Source organism: Aphelocoma coerulescens (assembly GCF_041296385.1).
Source record: "Aphelocoma coerulescens isolate FSJ_1873_10779 chromosome Z unlocalized genomic scaffold, UR_Acoe_1.0 ChrZ, whole genome shotgun sequence".
Lineage (NCBI taxonomy): Eukaryota > Metazoa > Chordata > Aves > Passeriformes > Corvidae > Aphelocoma > Aphelocoma coerulescens.
The window spans coordinates 54,843,547-54,865,361 of NW_027184085.1; the positions used below are offsets into that span (position 1 = coordinate 54,843,547).

The 21,815-nt window shown below is 42.0% G+C and overlaps 1 protein-coding gene across 3 annotated transcripts in view; it reads right to left on the reverse strand.

The window, feature by feature from the left end:
* Positions 1-21,815, reverse strand: part of PALM2AKAP2 (PALM2 and AKAP2 fusion) — a 265,609-nt gene that overhangs the window by 107,886 nt on the left and 135,908 nt on the right. For all 3 annotated transcript variants that reach the window (XM_069002320.1, XM_069002322.1, XM_069002321.1), the window contains one exon: positions 156-238. In XM_069002320.1, coding sequence (XP_068858421.1) covers positions 156-238 — 83 coding nt within the window. The remainder of the gene's footprint in view (positions 1-155; positions 239-21,815) is intronic.

The following is a 21,815-nucleotide window of genomic DNA, read 5'->3' on the forward strand; positions in this document are numbered from 1 at the left end:
TGGTGTCTGCTGTGCGAAACTACTCCCTGCATGACAGCCTCCTTGCAGCTGAAGATGTGACGCACTCCACTGAGCATGGGGTCCATCAAGAATTATGTTTGAACACAGTGCAGAACCCTGTGCCTCCCACAAGGACATGGTGAGAGGAGACTTACCACTGTGCCCTCCTTGGCTTCAGAACTTTCACAGGAGCATGGTCCCGGTGGGTCCCTCAGCAGCATAGCCAATCCTCCTGCACCTACAAAACCAAAGACATTTATTGCCCATGGGAGAATATGCATGGCTGAGAGATTGCTTTGCTTTGATTAGATCCATTTCTACCTGCCACTCTCTGTCATCAGCCTGGTGTTTTGTCAGTGTTGTTAAAGAAAGCAGAAAGGCTACAAAATCTATGACTGACAAATATCTTTGTCAGCTGGAGACAGCTCTGTGTGCTGCAGAGAGGCAGCTACCTCTGGGGGAAAATGCAACATATGCTTAGTGTTGACACAGCGTGCCATGGCTCAGGAAGAACGTACTCCATTTCTGACCGCTCAGTGGCCATCCCTGTCTCTAGGGTGATTCCCAGTGCCAGAGCTGCCCTAGTTCCTGATGGGGTGGCGGGATGGCCCTGACTGCCAGGTCCAGCCTTGTCAACCCCAGGCATCTCCCTAGACACTGGCTGCTCACTGGTGTTGCTGTGCTGAAGGTGCGCCTGTGCTCACACCATTCCCTGCATGAGCTTGTCCTGTCTTGGGGAGAAACCAGAGGACTCTTCATCACTTCTGTGTGTCCAAAGGACAGGGTAACTGAGAGCATCTAGACCCCTAACTAAGAGTATGTCATTAGAGAATGCTGTTCGTCATGCAGGCACAGGTAACTGACATGACCCACTGCTTATCGGGTCATGTCAGGTCACAAGCACAGCTCACAGGGCATGGTGTGGGCTGCCTGTCTGGGAGAACCTCTGCATGTTTATTTCTACATCACACTTAGGCCTTAAAGAAGGTAGGAACATATCCGCTGATTTCACCTTCAAGGACAATCTTGCTTAAGCGTAGCTAACCACAGGCAGCTGCTTGGTTGCTTTTGGAATTTCTGTAGCAACAGCAATAATTAAATAATGTTGGGTTAGAGTTAGATTAAATCCGTGAATATTTTCTAAGATATGAAATTAAATTATAGGAGTTACATAATCTCCTCTATAGAGGAGCAAGATGTATAAGGATTTGTATATCATCTCCAGTAACTCTGCTGCAGGTACACTGGGAGTACATTGAATAATGTTCTTTATGCTGCCACAGCACAGTGCATGCCTACTAAGTTTGAAATGGGTCTGTCATGTAATAATCCATCTTGAAATGGCTCTGCAGCCCTTGGTCAATACAAGGATAGTTATTAATGCCTTCTGCTGTTACTTGAGTCTATGATATTGAGTGTGTCTCTTCAACCCACTGCTATTTGTGCATGCACTACAGTTGTGTTATTATTACTTATGCAAAAAGGATCTGTGCTTCAGATATGCCCTTTGCATATTTGTTGCTCCAGCAGACAGTGGCACATGCTAACAGTGTTAGCTTGAGCTGTAGTCAAGAGACTTTCACTACAGACCTGCATCTTTCCTCCTAACAATATTAGTTGGTTGCAGCTTCAGTTAGACTTCTTTTGCTCTGTGAGAAGAGTATAAAAAGTGCCGGTGGAACTTACGTGTCCATAAAAGTCCTGAAAATGCTTTTAACTTTTTCCAGCACAGGTTCTTTGGAGCTGGCCCTTCCTCTAGCTACCTGCTGAGCTATGGTGTCCATGTAGTCCACAGAGCCAACAGGTAGCCCCCAGGCAGGTTTGAGAACTAGATTAAAACCAATGTGAGTAGTAATGGAATTGAGACCTTTTTTCTTGTGTTCTCCACACTCTGAAAAAGCCCATGAAGTCAGAGCTCTAATCCTGTGACTTTACCACAGGACTGATCCCTTCTTTGCATTCATCTCTATGCTCTACGGGGTTCCCATAGAGCATTGCTGCTTTGGAAGTGATGCTGCAGAAAAAGCAACTACTTTATTCTGCCCTGAGTTCTTTTTTTCTTATTTTATTTCCTTCCAGCTCCCTTTGATAGCTTTATTCATGCTAATCTCAGGCCAAAAGGATCCTTCTTTTTGGTATATCTATATATAACATTTCAGCATAATGGGGCTTTGATTGTCTGCTGACATCTATATGCTCTCCTGCTATCCAAAACCAGATGTGAAATAGAGCTGTGTGGCTTTTTATACCATATCACTAAAACTTCCCTTCATACCCAAGCCACTGTGCATCTTTTTCAGCAATGTATTTGGAATTGTGAAGTCTTTGCATGTTAACCTTGAATGGATGCCTCCTCATTACGTAGTAGCTGTTGGACTGGATCAGAGGATGGAAGCAGGTGGTGCTGAAGTACCTAAATCTGTATTATAAATACTTCCAGGGTTTGATGTCAGACTAGATTTAGTCCAATTCCTTGGAGTGAATGTTACCGTACTGTCATAAGGAGTAATAGTTGATTTGAATATTTGTGTTTACGCCAGGGTTTGAAAAGTGTTTCATGTGACCCTTCAGCAGACCAAACCTTCGGGTTTGATTTCCTCCAAAATCATTCTTGCACGCAACTCAACGGTACCACCTGTTATGTGAATCACTCCACATCTGAATCAATTGCAAATGTGGTAGAGGAGTTTGCTAAGAACTCTACTACTGCTCTCTGATGAAATGCTGATGTATGTGCAGTCTATGCCCACCAAGAAAGCGTAGCCTGTTGACTAGGATGCTCAGTGGAGTTGTGGGTTACCTAATTTCACACTTGTGCCACAACTAGTGTTCTGCATTCACCTTGGAAGGCACTGGTGCTGTCTTAAGTTGTCCACTTGTAAGACATATTCCCTATTGATGTGACAACACTTGAAGGATTAAGAAGAGAACATTACAGTGGTAATAAATGTACCTAACTAGAAAAAAGAGTCATGAAAGTCTGAGGCCTAGAAATTAACATGTATAAGAAAATTATGTATTTCCTATACATCTCACAAAATAAATATCATGAGTAGACTTCATCCCCACGCTGGTTTTGGTGAGAGGTCATATGTGCTATAGCATGGACCTCAGACCTGATTTACATGAGGGACATGGCAACTTCATAATCACCCTTGGATTGAGAAAAAAAAAATCCAAGCATGTTCACATCCCTGGACATGTTTTAAAGGCCTAGATAGTACCAGTTCCTGCTGCCATTATCACAGCTAAAATTTTGCTTTTATAATTGTGTGTACAGCAGTGATGAAGTAACTCAACCAGAACAGCTGCAGGGCAGCTCCATCAGCACTATTGGGGCTCAGTGGCTTTTCATCCATCTCTGTGCATGCTAGCTCCACTTCTGTGCAGCACTGTGCTGACTTCTTTGTTTCCTTTTATTTGCTGTTGATTTCAACTGTGAATAGGGTTTGATGGATGACAGGAGTTTTGCAATAAAGAGGACCGAATAATACTACAGGAATGAAGCTGAGCTAACAGTCTTTCCTTAGGAGACATATCCATGCAGACTTGGGAGAGAATCAAGGTGCAGATAATTAGAAGGAATCAGCCAGTAGAGAATGGAACAGGTGTTGTCAAGACAGGAAGGATGAAATTTGAGTAAAAGTCCAGTAAGATTAGTTCCTGGTGATTGGCAGTGAATGTGCATAACATGGATGAAAAATAAAGCTACTGATGGGGAATCTGGAAAACTGCTGTGCACACCCACTCATTGCTCTTAACAAACAAGGGGAGATTTTACCAGCCTGTTCCTGAATCACAGGTCTTCATGGTCAGCACTGTGACCATGGGGAAGCACCTCTGATTGGGCTAGCTTTGACTTGGGGGCACTACACTCATCTCAAGGGACCTCGCTCCACCAGCCTCAGTCTCTCAAACCCTTGGGTTTCTGTTCTACTTCCACAGAAGCTAGACAGGGAAGGGAAACAAGGTGAAATTCAGCTACTAAAGTATGTGAACTCTCTGCAGTGACCCCAAACTCTGTTAGAAAACCCAGGAACTACAGACTTAGGGTCTTAGTTTTGATATTTGTTTTAGCAACAGAATGCTCTGTGTTTTCAGCATATGAATTCCATTGCTGTGTATTTGAGCTGTCAGGAAACAACTCCAAACATATGCCATACAGCCATTAGCACTGGAGCAGTCTCTATGCATCCGAAATCTGGCAGCCTACATCCTCTTGTCAAAGAAACTGGTGCAGTAAAGGAGCAGGTTGTAGCATAAGAAGAGCTGAATCAGAGAAAAATTTCAGGGCAAATATTTGTCTCCTCAGAGGAAAAGGTAGACAAAGTACTTAAGGGTATTCACCAGGAAAACTAAACCAAGCTTTCTTCACTTCTCACAAGATAGTAATTTTTGTCTGACCAAATCAACTGTTTGCTTGCATGCAACAGATGCAACAGATGCATCTGTTTATTCTCTTTCACTGAGACAGGTTGCTTGTGGGACCCCTTCTAGTCCTTTTCAAAGCCAAGGTACATTGAATATGTGTCCCAAAAGCATAAACTACTGCTCCCAAATTTCCTTTCTCCCTGCTGCAGGGTGCTCACATCCCAGGTCTATTGGCCAGTCTGCTGCTCACCAGAGTTTCTCCTGCCCTGCTCAGAATGGAAGGGAACAGGTCAGCCCAAACCTCATAGATCCTGGATCATCATTTAACTTGGTCTTCAACAGGCCAAAGAGGCAATTTGTTAGAGCAACTATTTTCACTTGGATCACAGGAATTCCTGCTGTATCTCAGTCTGCTTTCTTTCAGCTAGGCAGGACTTGTCATTTAAAATGAAAGACCAACTATGTCCTTGTGTTGATATCTTGGCAGTGCCCAGCTGAGCCAGCAGATACCATGTTACACTACAAAGTAGAATTTGCCACCCTAGTAGAGTTTGTGATTCCTGTGATTAATAGAAGGTCATTCAGAAAAATAAAATCCTTGAAGAAGGACAGGTAGAAAAAAAAAAGACACAGTCTAGGAACAAAGATCTTCCAGCAAGAGTGCTGATATGTTTATTTATTCAACCACTGAATGGCTTGGTGGCTTCCTGGTGTTCAGACTGGGAGAGGTCACATAGCAGCAGGAAGAAAAAGGCATAACTAAAGTGGTGAAGAATACCACTCATTTATCTGGTTTTTGTGCTTTTCTTTAATTAATGCTCTGTTGAGGCATTGCATGCTTGCTATATTTTGAAACAACGGTAGGGAAACTTTCTTACCCTTTTAGCCACATTTTGAGGGCTCATCTCTAAGAGTTAAGAAAATATTTTATATTCTGTTTAATAAAATCTTCAGTCTTAGAAAATCTATTGCAGAGAGTGCTGTAGGTGCCACTTCTTTGTGATGTGTCTCTCTGATAGCAATTCTCTTAAGCATACTAGCTCACATAATCTGTTTTTCTGCATCTGGTAGTAATTTTATTCACTGGTGAGTGCACTGGTCAGAGAACTAGTGGCACAATTCTCTTTTGCTGATTTGCTTTTCCTTTCCAAATGGTTCCTCTTTTTTCAGCTTTCACACTGTGATGCATTTTGCACTTAAGTGCAAATAAGACAAAAATGTCCCTACTTGTAGTAGTAGGAGGGAAGTCTCACTTACTTATGCCCCAAGGAAAAGGAGCCCCTACTGGTGACATCCCTGAGAGTGCTGGTTGGTTTGTGACCATGCCAGAAGCACTGTGCTGCATCTGTACTAAGTGTCAAAGTCTCAATCTCCAAAATTCAGGTGCACATTTTAGATGCAGATGTCTGGCAGCATTTTGGAAAATACCTAAGAAGACTTTCATTTGTGGTTCCAGGCAGAGCAATTAAAGCCATTGCACAGGTTTCCATCACTGAGATGGATTAGCTCTCTTCAACTCAGGCCTTCAGGATTGATTTGGACAAGACCAGTCTAGAAATACTCTTGATATGGTTTTTGCATGCTTCAGTTGTGGGGGAAGTGATGGTGGCTTCGAAGACCGGTGTATCTTCAGCCATTGCTACAAGGTCATGCAATACCAGTCTCAATACCTGTCCTTTACTTGTTTTAACAAGGAATTTCTACCTACTGACATAGTTTCTAGTGACCAACAGTGATGAACTACTGTTGATTCAGATCTTGTGTGCGTTTTCTCTTAGATTTAGCTCGGTGGGAAAAATCCTTTTAATAGTTAGTTCTAGTACCATAAAATAGCTGCAAGTGTGGAATGAAGTTCATAATTTCTGCTATGAAGCAATCAAAATGCCCTCAGAACCATAATCTACATATATTTTGGAAAGAAACCTTAAGTATAGACCAACCCTAAGATTAAAGCTATTCTAAGAGAATAAGATTGCAATGTTGCTTAGAAAATAGCTCCCAGTCCCAGCAATCTTGATCACACTGAAGAGCTTTTGATGGAAGCAAGAGAGAACCAGTAAAATTTTTGACAGAAAAATGTCAGCAAAAAATAAGCTAAAACCCTGACATGGGTTTGGAGACATGAGGAAGGGAAAAACCTGTGAATTTTGTTTCTCTCACTTGTAATAATTTGTCTTGGAATAAATTCTCTTATTTGGAATTACCAGTAAAAAGTGTGGTATTCTGTTGTTAAAAGAACAGATAGCCTCCCAACTTTGTCTAGAGTTAGTTCCTGTATGTGGCAGAAGTGCAGCCAAATGATGAATTCATTGCATTGAAGAAGGGTTTAAAATTAGCAGAGAACTCCTTGAATGGTATGAAGTAGGGAAGCACGAGTGATATAATGCAAGTTCTTTTTAATCATGACACCTTAAGCCTAACCACAGAAAGAAAGCAGAAGGTAGGAGAAAGATTATCTCCTACTGATAACAGTTCTCTGTGAGAAGAAAGAAAAGCCATCACTTAGAGGAATAGCACTGAAAGTTCATCTGTAATGCAGTGGAGGAGACAGCTTGTGGTGCTCATCTCACTGCACCTGTATAAAGAATTTCTTGGCCCCAAGAAATGCATGTGTGTAAATAACAATGAAGATGAGCTTCTAACCTTCTCAGCATAGCCAACAGAAAGGACTGGAAGAGCTATGTGAAATTCCCTTAGCTGCTAAGTCAGACAGTTTATCTCCTCTCTTCCTTGCTGATCTTGCCCACACTGATGCAGACAAGGCATGTTTTTGTGATTATATTTTATATTACTTGAATTAGAGCTGCAATTGCATGTACCAATGGTTAGGAATGCTCCATACATATGCAGAAGATGTTGTGGAAGCATCTCCAGTAGTTGAAAGTGACGTGTGCAGTCAAACCTACTTTAGTCTTTGTTGACATTTAGCAGCAGACAGGACATTCCCCACTAGTATCGGATGCTACTGCTGAAGTGAACGGCTGTGCCTTTGCAGTGCACCTCCTGGGAATGGCAGGAAAGCAATCTCCAATTTTCAGCTAACTGTGTCTCTAGATGATTTTTCAATTATACTTATCTGCTTTTTCCTGTGAAAAACCAGTTTGACTCAAGAGGGTAAAACCTTATCTATAGCTGCAGAGGGGGTGGGACAAACATAGTCTGCTGACATTTACCTGCAGGTAATAGACTGCATATGAGAGGAACAATCACCATCAATTTTCCTCTCACACCTCATGGTCTCCTAGGAGGTGACATTTTGAGTCTGGTTTGCATTTGGAGATCTTGCAAAAACGTCAGGCTCTCTGAAGGTGCCCTGCAAGTGATTGAACTGCACATATCCACTTTTCGATTTAGGACTAAACAGGTATAGCTTATTCTGAGCAGCCTTGTCCCATGCTGGTAAAAAAAGTCATATTGACAGATTTTCACAAGTTATCCATGAATTAAACTAGTAAAACAAGGAGGTTTATAGCATAAAACCCTGAAGAACTATTTCAGTTCTTGACAAGGCAAGAGCAAGACCCCAGAGAACACTGATAGCAGGTTTGTGTGCCCAATTATTTTGTAGTGGTTGAGGGCCAGACTGCAATGAGGCAGACATAGTCCAGACTACCTGGACTGGTCTAATGTTTGATCTCCAGTTTTGCATACTTTTGAGCTAAGATTGTACTGTCAGTTGCTTTGAAGAAACGTGCAATTTTTCTGTCAGAAAAATTTGTATCAATACTTAATGGCAAAGTCAAAACTGTCAGTTTTGCTTGATAGAAAATTTATTAATGCCTTGTCACTGTCTTCTGTTGTGGTTAAGATATGAAAGAATCCTGTTCAATCCTACATTTGTACTAGACACACATATTAGGGCAAAACCTGTAAATTCTGCAATGCCAGAGTCAAATCTTGCTAGACCTGGCACATGAGAGTTGGAAGGTGCAGGTGAATTGATGTCGTCATGGCATGAGCCATGACAATGCTGGAAAGCCATGCAATCCAGGAGAGTGTACCCTTTCAGGGCAGGTATTAGTTCACCTGAAGTTAAGGGTAGATCTACCATCTGCAAGAAGAGATCCAGAGCACTGAGCAGAGTAATCCAACTTTTGACAAAAGGACATCAGAGATAAGATCCAGACATTAAAGGATGAGGACACACGTCTTCACCTAAGCTTAGCTGTGCTGCATGGTAGTCAGTTTCAGTCATTTCAGAGGGGGTACTTATAGAGTAGGTTACTGCTCAATTAGAGAAGATGCATCAGCCTCTGGCCTCTGTGGATAATCTTAGAAAATTATATATAATTATGAAAAATTATAATGTTTGCTTTCAAAGTACTACTTGTTTTCACAGGCAAACATAATACCCAGATATGGTATATCCTCCTCAGTTATTCACATATCAACTCCCCAGTTAAAATAGCTAGGGAAATGTTTCATTTCCCAGCCACAACATTCAAAGGAGGCATGACTTGCTGGTCAAAATTCCAGTGATGTTTCTTATTAAAGCCATATGCTTTAGAGAGTTCAAGAAAGGATTTCTTGGCTCACTAATAGAGGAAGAGATCAAGTGCTTTAAAAGCAGAAGACAAACTAAAAAGAAAATAAATTATGATTTTGGTTTCATCATATTGGGCTATGTTTTTCATCTAAAAGGTGTAGTATTTCAGGACAGACCATAAGTTAATGTGCAATGTCAAATTATGTCATATCCATCACCTTCCAGAAAATATTTAGGGCATTATGAGAAGTATAACAAGCAACACTTCACAGAATCACAGAATAATCTGAGTTGAAAGGGATCCACAAGGATCATTGAATCCATCTCCTGGCCTTGCATAGCACCACTCCCAAGAGTCACACCAAGAATGTCCGAGAGCGCCCGAGAGCATTGTCCAAACTTCTTGAACTCTGTCATGTTTGGTGCTGTGCCCACTTCCCTAGGGACCCTGTTCCAGTGCCCAACCACCCTCTGGGTGATGAATCTTATCTTCATATCCAACCTAAATCTCCCCTGACACAGCTTCAGGCCATTCCTTCCTGTCCTGTCACTGTCACCACAGAGGAGAGATCAGTGCCTGCCCCTCCTCTTCCCCTCACAAGGAAGTTGTAACTGCAGTGAGGTTTCCCCTCAGTCTCCTCTTCTCCAGGCTGAACAGACCAAGTGACCTCAGCCACTCCTCACACGGCTTCCCCTCAAGGCCCTTCCCCATCCTCGTGCCCTCCTTTGGACACTCTCTAACAGCTCCATGGCTTTTCTGTGTTGTGGCACCCAGACCTGCCCCCAGCACTCGAGGTGAGGCTGCCCCAGTGCAGAGCAGAGCAGGACAATCCCCTCCCTTGCCCGGCTGGTGATGCTGTGCCTGATGCACCCCAGGACACGGGTGGCTCTCCTGGCTGCCAGGGCACTGCTCACTCATATTCAGCTTTAACCAGGAGCCCCAGATCCCTTTCCTGAACTCATTTCTGCTTTCCAGCCTGTCTTTCCTCAGTTTGTCTGTACATTCAGAGTTGCTCCATCCCAGGTGCAGAATCTGGGACTTTCCCTTGTTGAACTTCACATGGTTGGTGCCTGCCCAGTCCTCTCATTTGTCAAGGTCTCTCTACAGGGCCTTCCTGCCCTTTGAGGGAGTCAGCATCTCCTCCCAGTTTTGTCTTGTCTGTGAACTTGCTTAGTATCCCTTCCAGTCCTGTGTCCAAGCCATTTATGAAGATGCTGAAGAGCACAGGGCTGAGGATGGAGCCCTGTGGAACCCCCCTAGTGACAGGTCACCAGTCTGGTGTCACCCCATTCATTATAACCCTTTGTGCCTGACTCCTGAACCATTGCTCGCCCCTTGCAGGACATTTTATCCAGCCACGTGCTGGACAGTTTGTCCAGAAGGATCCTGTAAGAGACAGCATTGAAAGCTTTACTGAAATCCAAAAAGACAATTACATCAACTGGCTTCCCTTGATCAGCTAGGTGAGTTACCTTGTCATGAAAGGAAATCAGGTTTGTCAAGCAGGAATTTCCCCTCATGAAGCCTTGCTGGCTGTGATCAGTGACTGCATTGTTCTTCAGGTGTTTTTTAATACCTCCCAGAATAATCTTCTCCACAACCTTACCAGGCACTGAAGTGAGACTGACAGGCCTGTAGCTTCCAGGGTCCTCCTTGCCCTTCTTGAGAACTGGGACAACATTCACCAGCTTCCAGTTAGCTGGGACCTCTCTGGATTCCCAAGATTGCTCAAAAATCAACAAGAGAGGTTTTGAAATTACAACAGCCAGCACTGAGGATTCTTGGATAAATGCCATCACGCCTCACAGGTTTGTAGGGATGTAGCAGGAGCAGCAGATCCTGCACAATTTCAGGTTTGACCGGGAGGTGAACATTTTCACAGTCATGGTCCTGCAGGTACTGAGACCCCCTTAGTCCATCACCTGCGTTGAAGTTGGAGGCGAAGAATGCATTAAGTACCTTTGCCTTGTCTATGTCCTCTTGATGAGGTGACAATTCTCATCCTGTAAAGTGCCAATGTTATTTCTACACTGCCTTTTGCCATTAATATATTTGATAAAAGTCTTTTTATTGTCCCCCACATTCCTGGCCAGCTTCAACTCCAGTTGGCCACATGAATTTTCTCCCTACAGTGGCAAACAGCATCTCTCTGTTCTTCCCATATCACCTGACCTTGCTTCCACTCTGCATATACATTCTTTTTTTGCCTTATTTCCAAGAGAAGATCCCTGTTCAGGCAAGCTGGCCTTCTGCCTTGTCTGCTTGAGTTCCAACATTTGGGAATTGCCCACTCCTATGCCCTTAGGTGGTGATGTTTGAAAAGTGACCAGCACTGATAGACCCCAGCATCTGCAAAAGCATTTTCCCAGGGGATTTTACTCACTAGTGCCCTGAGCAGCCTGAAGTTTGTTCTCCTCATGTCCAGAGCTGAGGCTTTGCTGGCACTTTTCCTCCTGACAACAACTCAATCACTCTGTGATCACTGTGGCCAAGACGGCCGCGCATCTCCCCTTTGCTCATGAGATCCTCTCTGTTGACAAGCAGCAGATCCATGAGAGCATCTTTCTGCGTTGGTTCCCTTAGGACCTGCTCCATACAGTTATCATCCAGGTTTTTTAGGAATCTGCTAGCCTGGGTTGTACCAGCTGTGTGAAGCTCCCAGTTAATTCCTGGCAAGTTGAAGTCCCTGTGCAAGGACAAAAGCAGTTGACTTGGAATTGTCCCTTAGTTTCTCAAAGAATTTATTGGCACTATTGTCCTGTCTAGGAGGTCTATAGAAGATTCCCACATTGACATCCACATTATTTCTTTGCCCCTTGATTCTTATCCAGAGGCTGTCAACCATGCCATTGCCAACTGTGGGATCCATACATTCCAACCCATCTATTAGTTTTGAGTCCTGCTGCACAGAGATGGGCTAACTGGATATAATTTTCCTGATTGTCCCCTGCTTAGAGAACTCATGTAGAGACAGCATCCAGAAAACCTCCACATTAGTAAAACCTCTAAACCTCCAGATAAGCAAACATGCTGGGAGATTAAGGGGCTGCTTTCTCTCTGCACTTCCTAAATGAGCACAGGCCAGCCATGTATTCCCAAAGGGCTTTGTCCTCTCTCACTTCTTCAAAGTCACAACATGTGCTCCTTAAGATGTGCCCTGCTCAGGCAGTTCAAAACCTCCGACTCTTGTGTCTGTGGTATGCCAAACATGGCTCTTCAAGGGTAGAACAAACTGCTACGGCACAATCCACTGTCAGTAGAAAAATGCTAGTTGTCTCCTGCAGGCTTGTGGAAATTATCAGCTCAGTTCTACTTGTTCTCTCTCAGCTGTTTATCTTCTCTGTGACATGCATTGTCTAAATTCAAAATTAAAAATATTCCTGAGGCACTGAAAGTCTTTAAGCACTTGCATTCCACAGTACGTCAAAACACAGTAAAGACTGATGCTTCGCTTTTGGTAGCTATGCTTGGTTTCAGCTTTTTGGAGCCACATTACTTTAGTTTACACCACTCTCCTTGCCTGCTGGGGCAGAAGTCACATGTGTGGCAGTCCCATGATGTGAGAGGCTTCCCTGCCTAATGAGGCAGTCCATCTGTGCAGGCTGCACCAAAGTGGAAGCTGATGCATCAACAGTATGTATGACTACGGACTTTTTGCAGAGTTTGAGCCGTGAGCCTGGCTGGGGGCATTCTAAAGCTGTAATAAGCAAAACTCACCTCCTCTTAAAATGTAGATTTTGTAGTGTACTTGCATCTCTCTTTACCTGTCCTATTTCTTTTGTTCCCTCTATTCCTCCTTAGCATGAACACTGAATAGTGTTGATTGAGTAAAGTGTCTTCCTAAGAGAACTAGCTACCATCTTGAGACTAAAACAAACTGTGTAGAGCCTGTACCAGGGAAGCAATAATCATTTTGTGCAGCTCCCATCTTGACAATAAGCCCATAATAGCAGTGGAATAGAGCATGAAGAAAGCATAAAATTACATCAGGGCTTCAATTACCTTTCATATTACCTGTAACTCAAATACTTACTGCTTCAGTGCTAGAGTTATTACTTACTTTTATAAGACTTTAAAATAACATTTTAAAGAGGCAGCCTGCCCTATAGACAGAGACTCAAGCTCTGAAAACAAACAAAGAGCAGGAAATTTCAGAAGGCTTCAGGGTAAGCCCCCAAATGTCAGGCTGCTTATTTAAACCATTCCTGTTGAAATCTAGCAAGCTACATTTCTTGTGAGATTTTTATAAATTAGAAATGTATTAGAAAGCCTCTTTTTGAAAGAACCACTGTACTTTAATATCAAGTCTTACCTGGAACATGACATTGTGCGACATAATGAATAAAGAAGAGAGGTGGCATTTGGTGGTTTTGGGTTTGGTTTGCTGGATGTTTTTTTTCTCTTTTTTTATTTTCCTTTATCTTTAAATGATTATCAATTTAGTTGATCCTAAGCAGATCTCAATTTGTGACTAGTTCAGCCTGAGTTTAAAGTAAGTTTGTGACGGCTTCTTCCCTTATTCAGGCTGTTCAAATAGTCTCTTCACAATGGGTACCAAGTAACAGATAAAAATAACTGTCATGCTTAATTTATTTTAACAGTGCAGGTAGGTTGCTTGGATTTTCCACATTTGTTTTCTGAGAACAGCAGTGAATTTTCTACCTCAGTAAAAGACAGTTTCTAAGAACACAAGAAATGCCCTACTGGACTGGAAAATTTGTTTTTGACAGCAGCAGGAAGAGTCTTTGCATAGGGAGAACCCCTGTACCAGTCTGTATCCCCTGTACTTCCTTCAGCATCACAATCACTAGATTAGGAATGTCACTGGACACATCTCTGCCTTGTCCCTTTAATATGTTTTCTAACTGTTATCAGTTTGTTTGTTAACACGGAGACATTTGTCTGTCTGGGTTTTTTTGTTGCTGCTTCTGTTTGTTTGTTTTGTTTGTTTTTCCTTCTGCATAACACCCTCATCATCTACACGGTGTGTGAACGACCATGTTTAGCACTACCAGTTCAGAAATCTCTAAGGAGAACAGGCAGTGAGCACAAGTACTGTTATAAATTATGGCTTGTTAAACAGCTTAGTAATTTTAAATGTCTAAGATATGAGTGCAGAAAGACTGAACGCTCAGGAATTGAAACATTCACAGTCTGAATTTCAGACTACCTTAAAATAAGCTCTCATAGTATCTAGAGGCAAAGGCAGTCAAAGTAGTCATAACTTTCAGGAATTTTAGCCTCTAGCAGTGTTTGTTGCAGAGAAAGGATCAGCAGAAAGGGTTCACGCTCGCTAAGGACACACTATTTAATAAGGAATTAGGTTAGCAAAGGAAGACAGATGGCAAGAGCAGACAAGACAGTTTGAGACCTAAGGCCTAATTCAGATTTAACACAGCTAAGCTGAATGGCCATTGAAGTCAGTGATACATATTTGTATCAGGGCTGAATTTGCTTCCCTGTGTTTTCCAGAAGGAAGTGAATAGTTGACTTCAGATACATGTTTGGATTTTGGATTTTTTTTGAAAGCAGGGATGATCATATGAATATTTTGGTGTTATCCAAAAGCTTACCCTTTAAAACCCAGCAGATTTAATAAGCAGAGGTGTTTCCTGCATAATGCAAATGTAGCTGAAAGACAATGCCTGGCCTAAGGCTTTGTATGCACATAATGGAAACAAACAGATGGAGACACAAGCAGAGGCTTGTCCAGTGCAACCTAAGTTGAATGGAACTATGAATCCTTGTTCCCTTGCTCTGAGATTGGCCTCTTTTTGAGTTTCTACAAGAGTTGCTGTGGGGTACCTAAGTCTTCTTAGAGTTATAACAGGAAGTATATTCATTGTCTAAGTGAATATTTGGAGAAGGAGCACTGGAAGGTAGCAGTTCACCATTTCTACATTTTCCTTTTATCTGGGTGCCTTTTGGATTCTGTCTAGCTATGGGCAATCTGAGAAACAGCATTAAGTAACTAAAGGGTTACCAAATGCTCTCCCTTTGTCTTCTCCTTTTCAAGGAATCGGTTCCAATAGCTTCTGGTTTATAATTTTTTATTTTATTTTGGTTATAAAATTAAAAGATAGATCTTATCCTAGTAAAATGTGATATTATTTTGCCTTTGCTGCTGTGTAATTACATCTGTGTCTACTGTGGTTTAAGGCATATTGATTGCCCACCTGCTTTTGTTCAGGGTGCTCCTGTTAAAAATCAGTGACTTGGGAAATCCTTACTGGAAAACTGTACTGAGTTAGTTGAGGCTGAGTGACCAGACTCTTGCGGAAAATTGGAAAAGCAAAGAGAAAAAGAGAAAGGAAGACAAAACATTTATGTTCTTGGGGAGATGTAGATGTTTTTCTGCCCTCCAAAAACATTGTCAGAACACTGGTTACGCAAGGAAACAGTAACAGATGCTGCCCTGATGGGAACAGTCCAGTTGTGCTTCTCCTATGTAATGCTGTGGCATTTCCCTCCTATCCTGTACCAGTGCGTCGACATAGAGCAAGGGCAGGTAATCTTTCCTTGGCTTTAGCACACCCTGAAAACAGCCTGGTCTGTCACATAATGAGAACTGCCTCTGTACCTAACAGCTCTCGATGCCAGTGGCACACACCTACAGGGCAGCAGAAGCTTTCCTCGTGATGGTTGCTAGTGTGCTGTACACAGAATGCTTGCTGATGGGATACTTCAGCAATAATTGCACATACAGGAGGTCTGGGGGCTGTAATTGTTCCCACCCTGGGCACTGAATCACTCTGTGGGTGTAAAGGTTTTCAACAGGGCTCCTTGCTGCTGAGAAACAGTTACCTGCCTGGTAGCTCTTCTGTTTATGACTTGTCCTCCATGCAGATTAAATGTGCCTGCATGGTAACTGTGAGGAGACACACTGGCATCAGAAAACTTTTTTCTGAGGGATTGACTGAGCTACCAAATTGTAGGCAGTCACTTCACTTCATTGTCTCCTATCTTTGTTCCTCATTTTTCACATAATGATAGCACTTCTCTGCCTTAATAGGATGCTGTTTTCTTTAAAACCCACATTGAATGCTAAAATACACCTTACAGCACTTTTTGCACTTCAAGTTTTGAAGACCAATTCCATTCAATTCTTCACCTACTGCCTGGAAATAATAAAGATGTTCCACAAATACTTAGGATGTTTGGTACTTCAGTAAAATCTAGTGTACCAGGTCAGTTGCACAAGGCACACATGCTATTGTGCAAGATTCTATCACTTTGCTGTTAGCATAACCATGTTGCCAATAAACTAATTATGATTCTTGAGGGAGGCCTAACTTTACACTATGTCAGCTGCCAAGCCAAGGTTCATGTGTATAACCACATTGGATTCATCACTTTATCTGAAAACAAAAAATTATAGTCTGATGGAGATACATATTATTTCAAAAATGTGGTCTTTTTCATGATAGTAACAGTTTTGACTAAACAGTTTCTGGGAACAGTTCTGATATTTTATTTACCCTATAACCCCTTGAGTTCACTTCTACCAGCAGCTCCACTCTGTGTAATACATCACCCCCTCATTCCTCACCCATTTTGCTAGATGCTAATCGTGTTTAACTTAAGATCCATGCACCTTGCAGTTCAGACTACATTGCCGTCTATCTTACCACACATTAATTCACAGTACTGTACAAATGACAGTTTTGATTCAGATAGAAATTGAAAAGAGGAACTGTAAAAGGAGAACTACTTGTACTGAACCACTTAGCTTTGCTGGTAATAAGAACTAATTTAAATGTCATTGTAAGTTTTCTTTGGATGATTTGTATTTTCAAAAGCTTTGGAGTTTGAGCTTGCTAAGATCAAAGGTAGGCCATGCACAGTGGTATATGCAAAATCTTGAAGGTGAATCACATGGGCTAAACTCTATGTAGGTGGCGTTTTAAGATGTAAACAAATGCCAAGTAAACTTTTCTGCATACCTTCAGTAGGCTATCCCTCATAGCTCAGCTGGAAGTTCTTTTTTCTAATGTCTTTCATAAATATTTGATATCCAGACTGAACTCTCACATCTCTTTACTAGGGGAAATGTATGAGATTGACTACAGTGACAGTAATAACACAATTATAAATATTTTTTACAGTGGGAAACTTTACAAGATATTCAGGACTTTCTGGCAACAGAATAGACTTTTCTTTTAAACTTCAGGGAAAGCCGGTATTTGTAATATTAATATATTGTAATTTAAATTTATGCCTTATGGAAAGTAGTACATCTTTTCATGTAAATTTTTTAGGATCCAGGCCTGCAAAGATTTACACACACAGATTCATTGTGTATTCTGGTCCCAGGAAATCAGAAACAAGACTCCTTTTGATTGCAGTGGAGCCAGGACTCCAGCTGTTGCCTTCAGGCAGTATTGCACAGCTGAAGGTTTACCAGATTTTGTAAAATGTAGGGTCTGAGGCCAGTTTTTTGACATGAGACATCAGAAATTTTTCACCTTTGCCCTGTTCTTGCCACATTCTAGGATACTTGTGTTATATTGCCAACAAAAAAAAAGTGAGTCCCGTCTCAGTGAACTTGAGATTTGATAAAACTAAAAAACCCAAAGGCAAATATTAACAAAAGGATACACTGTTTGGAATTAATGCCAAATATTTTTTCATGAACTCAAGCCTGTATTTGTTGTGTCAGGGGATGTTCTCAGCACATACATGAACACACATGCACACACACACACACTCAATGCATTAATTTCTGCAGGTATAAAGCCATTCATGACTATGAGGTCTGTGGTCAAGCTCAGCCCAGTTCTAAGACCAGCACAAAGCCAATGTAATCTTTGAGACTGACTAAAGCCTTCGAGACAGAACTGAAAAGGGCTGCTACAGCAACCATTTTCCACAAAGAGCTTATTTTTAAATCTAAACAGCAAATGAGAGCAAAGTTAATGTCTGGAGGCCTGAATGTGCTCATTTTTATTCTGGCTGAAGCTGATCTTTCAGGTCAGAGAACTTGTCATGGCTGAGGTTGTAGTGTCTTTGAAGTTAATGTTATGGAGGCATTTCAGCTTTGTCTACAGGTCTGGTTGGTCTGTTGTGGACATAATGCTCTGTACAGCACGTCTCTGCACAAATGACACTAATGGATCCACACAAAACCACAGTAGCTGGCTCACCCATTTTCTGGGAAAGCCTGGACCTATGTCCATTTCTAAATCATATGGCTGTCTGTCACCCTTGTGCAAAACCTGTATTTTGCCTAGCCCTGAAGTTTGCGTAGCTCCTGATCTTTGTGGCCTTTGCTCTGAATTATAGGGACAGCAGACTTGTGTTTGGACTGTGGTAGTTTTGACTTAGGAGGCTTGCAGCGGGCTGCAGCAAACACCAAAAAACTATCAAAAATAAGCTTTTCTATGTGTTCCCCAAGCTTACTTTTGCCTGTTGAGTTTTTGCTTATTGTAGGCTAGATGATGTGTTGGTTGCTTCCAGGAAATAGACACTGAGTTGTAACTGACTCCCTGCTGGACCAGCCAAGCAGGCTGGAGCCCAAACCCCATGTTCAGCCTAAGTGCTGTGAAGAACTGGTGCTTTGTCCACCTGCAATTTATTGGGCTGCCTGGTGCTTCCCTATCTCCTCAGACTGGGAAAACCTCCAAGTATTTCTCTTTTTCTCTTCTCACAGGACTCCCTTGCACCAGAAGTCTGTTTTCTCTTTGACTAACTTGCCTTCAACTCAGACAAGATGGGAGATCTGCCACAGCTTGCCTAGCTAGGGACTTGTCTATATTTGCCTGACTCCCACTTCAAGAGTCAGAGTGGGAATATATGTTGAACTACAAAAAATCACTCATCTGACCACCTGCTTGGGAGTACTGATGCCACTTTGCTTCAATAGAGAGGGAATCCTGTTCCCTGACTGTGCCAAGAGCAATTTTCTAATCTATCCACTTCATACAGAAGGGCCCTGAATTATCTTGCAGTACTATTGACACTTAAAAAGCACCATGGGATTATATAGACAGAGAGTGCCAGTTTACCTCTACCAAAACACACAGATTTTATTCATGAGAGGATTTATTTTTAAGGACAAAATTAACTGAATGGAGCTAGCAATTCTGTGTTGGTGACTCTGTTATAATCAGTGTTAATTATTTGTACTGAAACAGGCAGAAGCCACCAAAAATGGCTGTACAGCCTGATGAAGATGGTCCCTGTAATCACTAATTAATTTCTATCTTAAGATGAATAGTGTCTCCACCTGAAAAATTAGACAGCAGATAGGTTGAGGTAGAGAGCTCAGGTGACTTGAGTAAGGAGTGCAGAGACCATGGCTTTGAGCAGTGACCAGATCTGCAGAGCTTCTGGCTTCAAGGCTGTGTTTTATTTGCTTATTGCTTCCCAGCTCTGAGACTTCTCTGGAGGGCTAGGGGATCTACAAGGTATTTTTTCACTAAGATCTTTCTGGCACAAACTTGTTATATTCTTGCCTCAACCTTTACTACCTGATTTGAGTTTTGCTTACTTTATGTAGTGGAAATGAGAAAGGGGAGATTTGTTTTGGGGTCAGTCAACACCTCTGGATGTAAGTCCTACAAACATCAGTATTGTCTAAGGTTTTCAAGATGCACATGGCACTGGAAGACTTGTGTACAGGGGATGATGAGTCCTGGAAAAGCCATCACTCCCCATCTTTGTTCTTGCAAACAAACTTCTGGAGAAAATTTTCTTCACAAACTTTAGCATCTGTCAAGCAGGTGTGCTGGTCTTCACATGCATGACAATGCATGTTAGACCAGAGTCTTTCTTTCTGGTGGCAGCATCAAACTGGGTCAGAGTGCCCTCTCCTTCAGAGGCATCCATGTGGTGCATCTGTGCCCAAATGAGTGCTGTGCAAATATGCATGCAGCTGAAGGGAGAGAGGCAGCAGACAGAAGGGAAGGGAAAATCAGAGAGCTGGCCACACTCAGCAGAGAAAGGAGCATCATCCAGTGCTGACAATATACAGCTGTGGGTCTCTTGCCCATAGCTAGCTTCGTTATTAGACACACTTGACTTGAAATTAATGTCAGCCCCACAGGCTCCACATAGAAGTGCTGTGCTGGCTGGAGACAAGGGAATTTTCCCTTTGACTTTGAACAGCAAAGCTGCTGGGAAAAAAATGAATTCTGAAAGAACGAAATCACATAGAATTCCACTAATAATGATTTTGGATAGAAAAATTGAAGGGAATGTCCTGGTAATGTCATAGCAATAATATTATTGCATACAAGATATTAAGGCCTTTCTTTTTTCTCTTCAAAGTGTGTTTCTTTAAACAACTGGTCAATTCAGAAAGTTTCAATTTGGGATCAGCCTGGTAGAATCCCCTTTTAATCTGCTTTTATTCATTAGTTTTCACCACTGAATTAAAACAGAATTATTTACTCTGCTCCAATGCCGACCGTGTTCTCAGCCTCCTTCAAACAGAGCATCATGTGGTAAGCTTCTGCCTCCTTCCTTTCTCTGCTCAGTACCATCTCTGCTGCCCAGTCTTTGTAGGCACCATATGTGGTGGGCTTTCATGCCCATTAGCAGTGGAGAATCAAGACGATATTTGTGCAAAAGAGAGGTCTTGGAAGAAAAGGCGGTTAGTTACACAGAAAGCAAGACCTACACCACTGCAGGCTGAGACAGACCAGTTCATTTAAAGCACTGAATTGCATTCCATAGACCAGTTTGGGTGGGAAAGAACCTTAAATATTATTTAGTTCCAACACCCTGCCCATGGCAGGGGAGACCCCCAACAAGATCTGATTTCTCAAAGCCCCATCCAACCTTGCTCGGAACACTGGCTGGGACTGGACATCCACAACTTCTCTCTGGGCAAGCTGTTCCAGTGCCTCACCATCCTCACAGTAAAGAATTTTAATATATATTTAAATACATATTTTTTATATGCAATTTAGGTTAGAATATCTAACCTATATTCCCTCTCTTTCAGCTTGAACCTATTTCATCATTATCTCTCTCTCCTGCCTGGTACGGTTTAACAATCCTGTTCTCCAAAAAAGGCATTTTCTTTACAGGATGGCTCATCTGGGGGAATCTTCTGTTGCTTCCCATTACCTGGGGCTTTGTGAAGAAGTCTCTAATGAAATGAGATGGTACAAGCAAATCCGTGGAAATAAATTTGGCTACTCATGTTATTAAATTCAAGTACATGGCTAGTTCTTCTCTGTTATGACAGAAAGCATTTGTGGGGATTCAAAGACTAGTAGAAGGGTTAAATTTTTCTCCAACATATATTTTACAGGTCTGATCTCTAAAAGCACGTTTTTTTAATTCCCTAATGGACCTTTTTTTCCTTACTTACTTGAACAACATGGCTTTCAGCAACCTGTATCACTGCAATTTACTAACCTGACTGCTTACTATTGAAAAGGCTTATTAGCTTTTCTATAAACTCTTCTGGCCAAAATTTCTTAACATAATTGTACATAATTGAAAATGACTAAACACGTAAGATGAAAATTAGGACTGTAACTTGGGCAGTGAGTCAAGTGCTTTCATAGGGGGTAATATTGGAACACACCAGGAATGCCAGACAGTGTAACTGCAGTGTCAATCCACTTTGCTGCTGTAAAGAGATTTCCTTTTGGAAGTTACACACACACAGCAGAGCCCTCTGTGAGAACATCTTGATTTTGTGCCCCTTATTTTCTTTATAAAAGAAACACAGTTTCTTCTCAGGTGCTGACGGTGACAGGTAGTGCACTTCTTCAGAGTAATATGGGTATGCAATCAAAGCCTGTGTTCCCCTCTGTGAATTTCTCTTTCTGGGATTGATTATTTACATCTTGCAATCCCTGTGGCAGTCAGGGACCTAGGTTTAAAAATATTATTGCATCTGAAAGGGTTTTTCGAACTAATTTCAATACTTTCCTTTACTTCTAGTGCTTTGTGACAAAAGTCTGCCCTGACTTCTCACGTAGGCACTCTCAGTTCACTGGC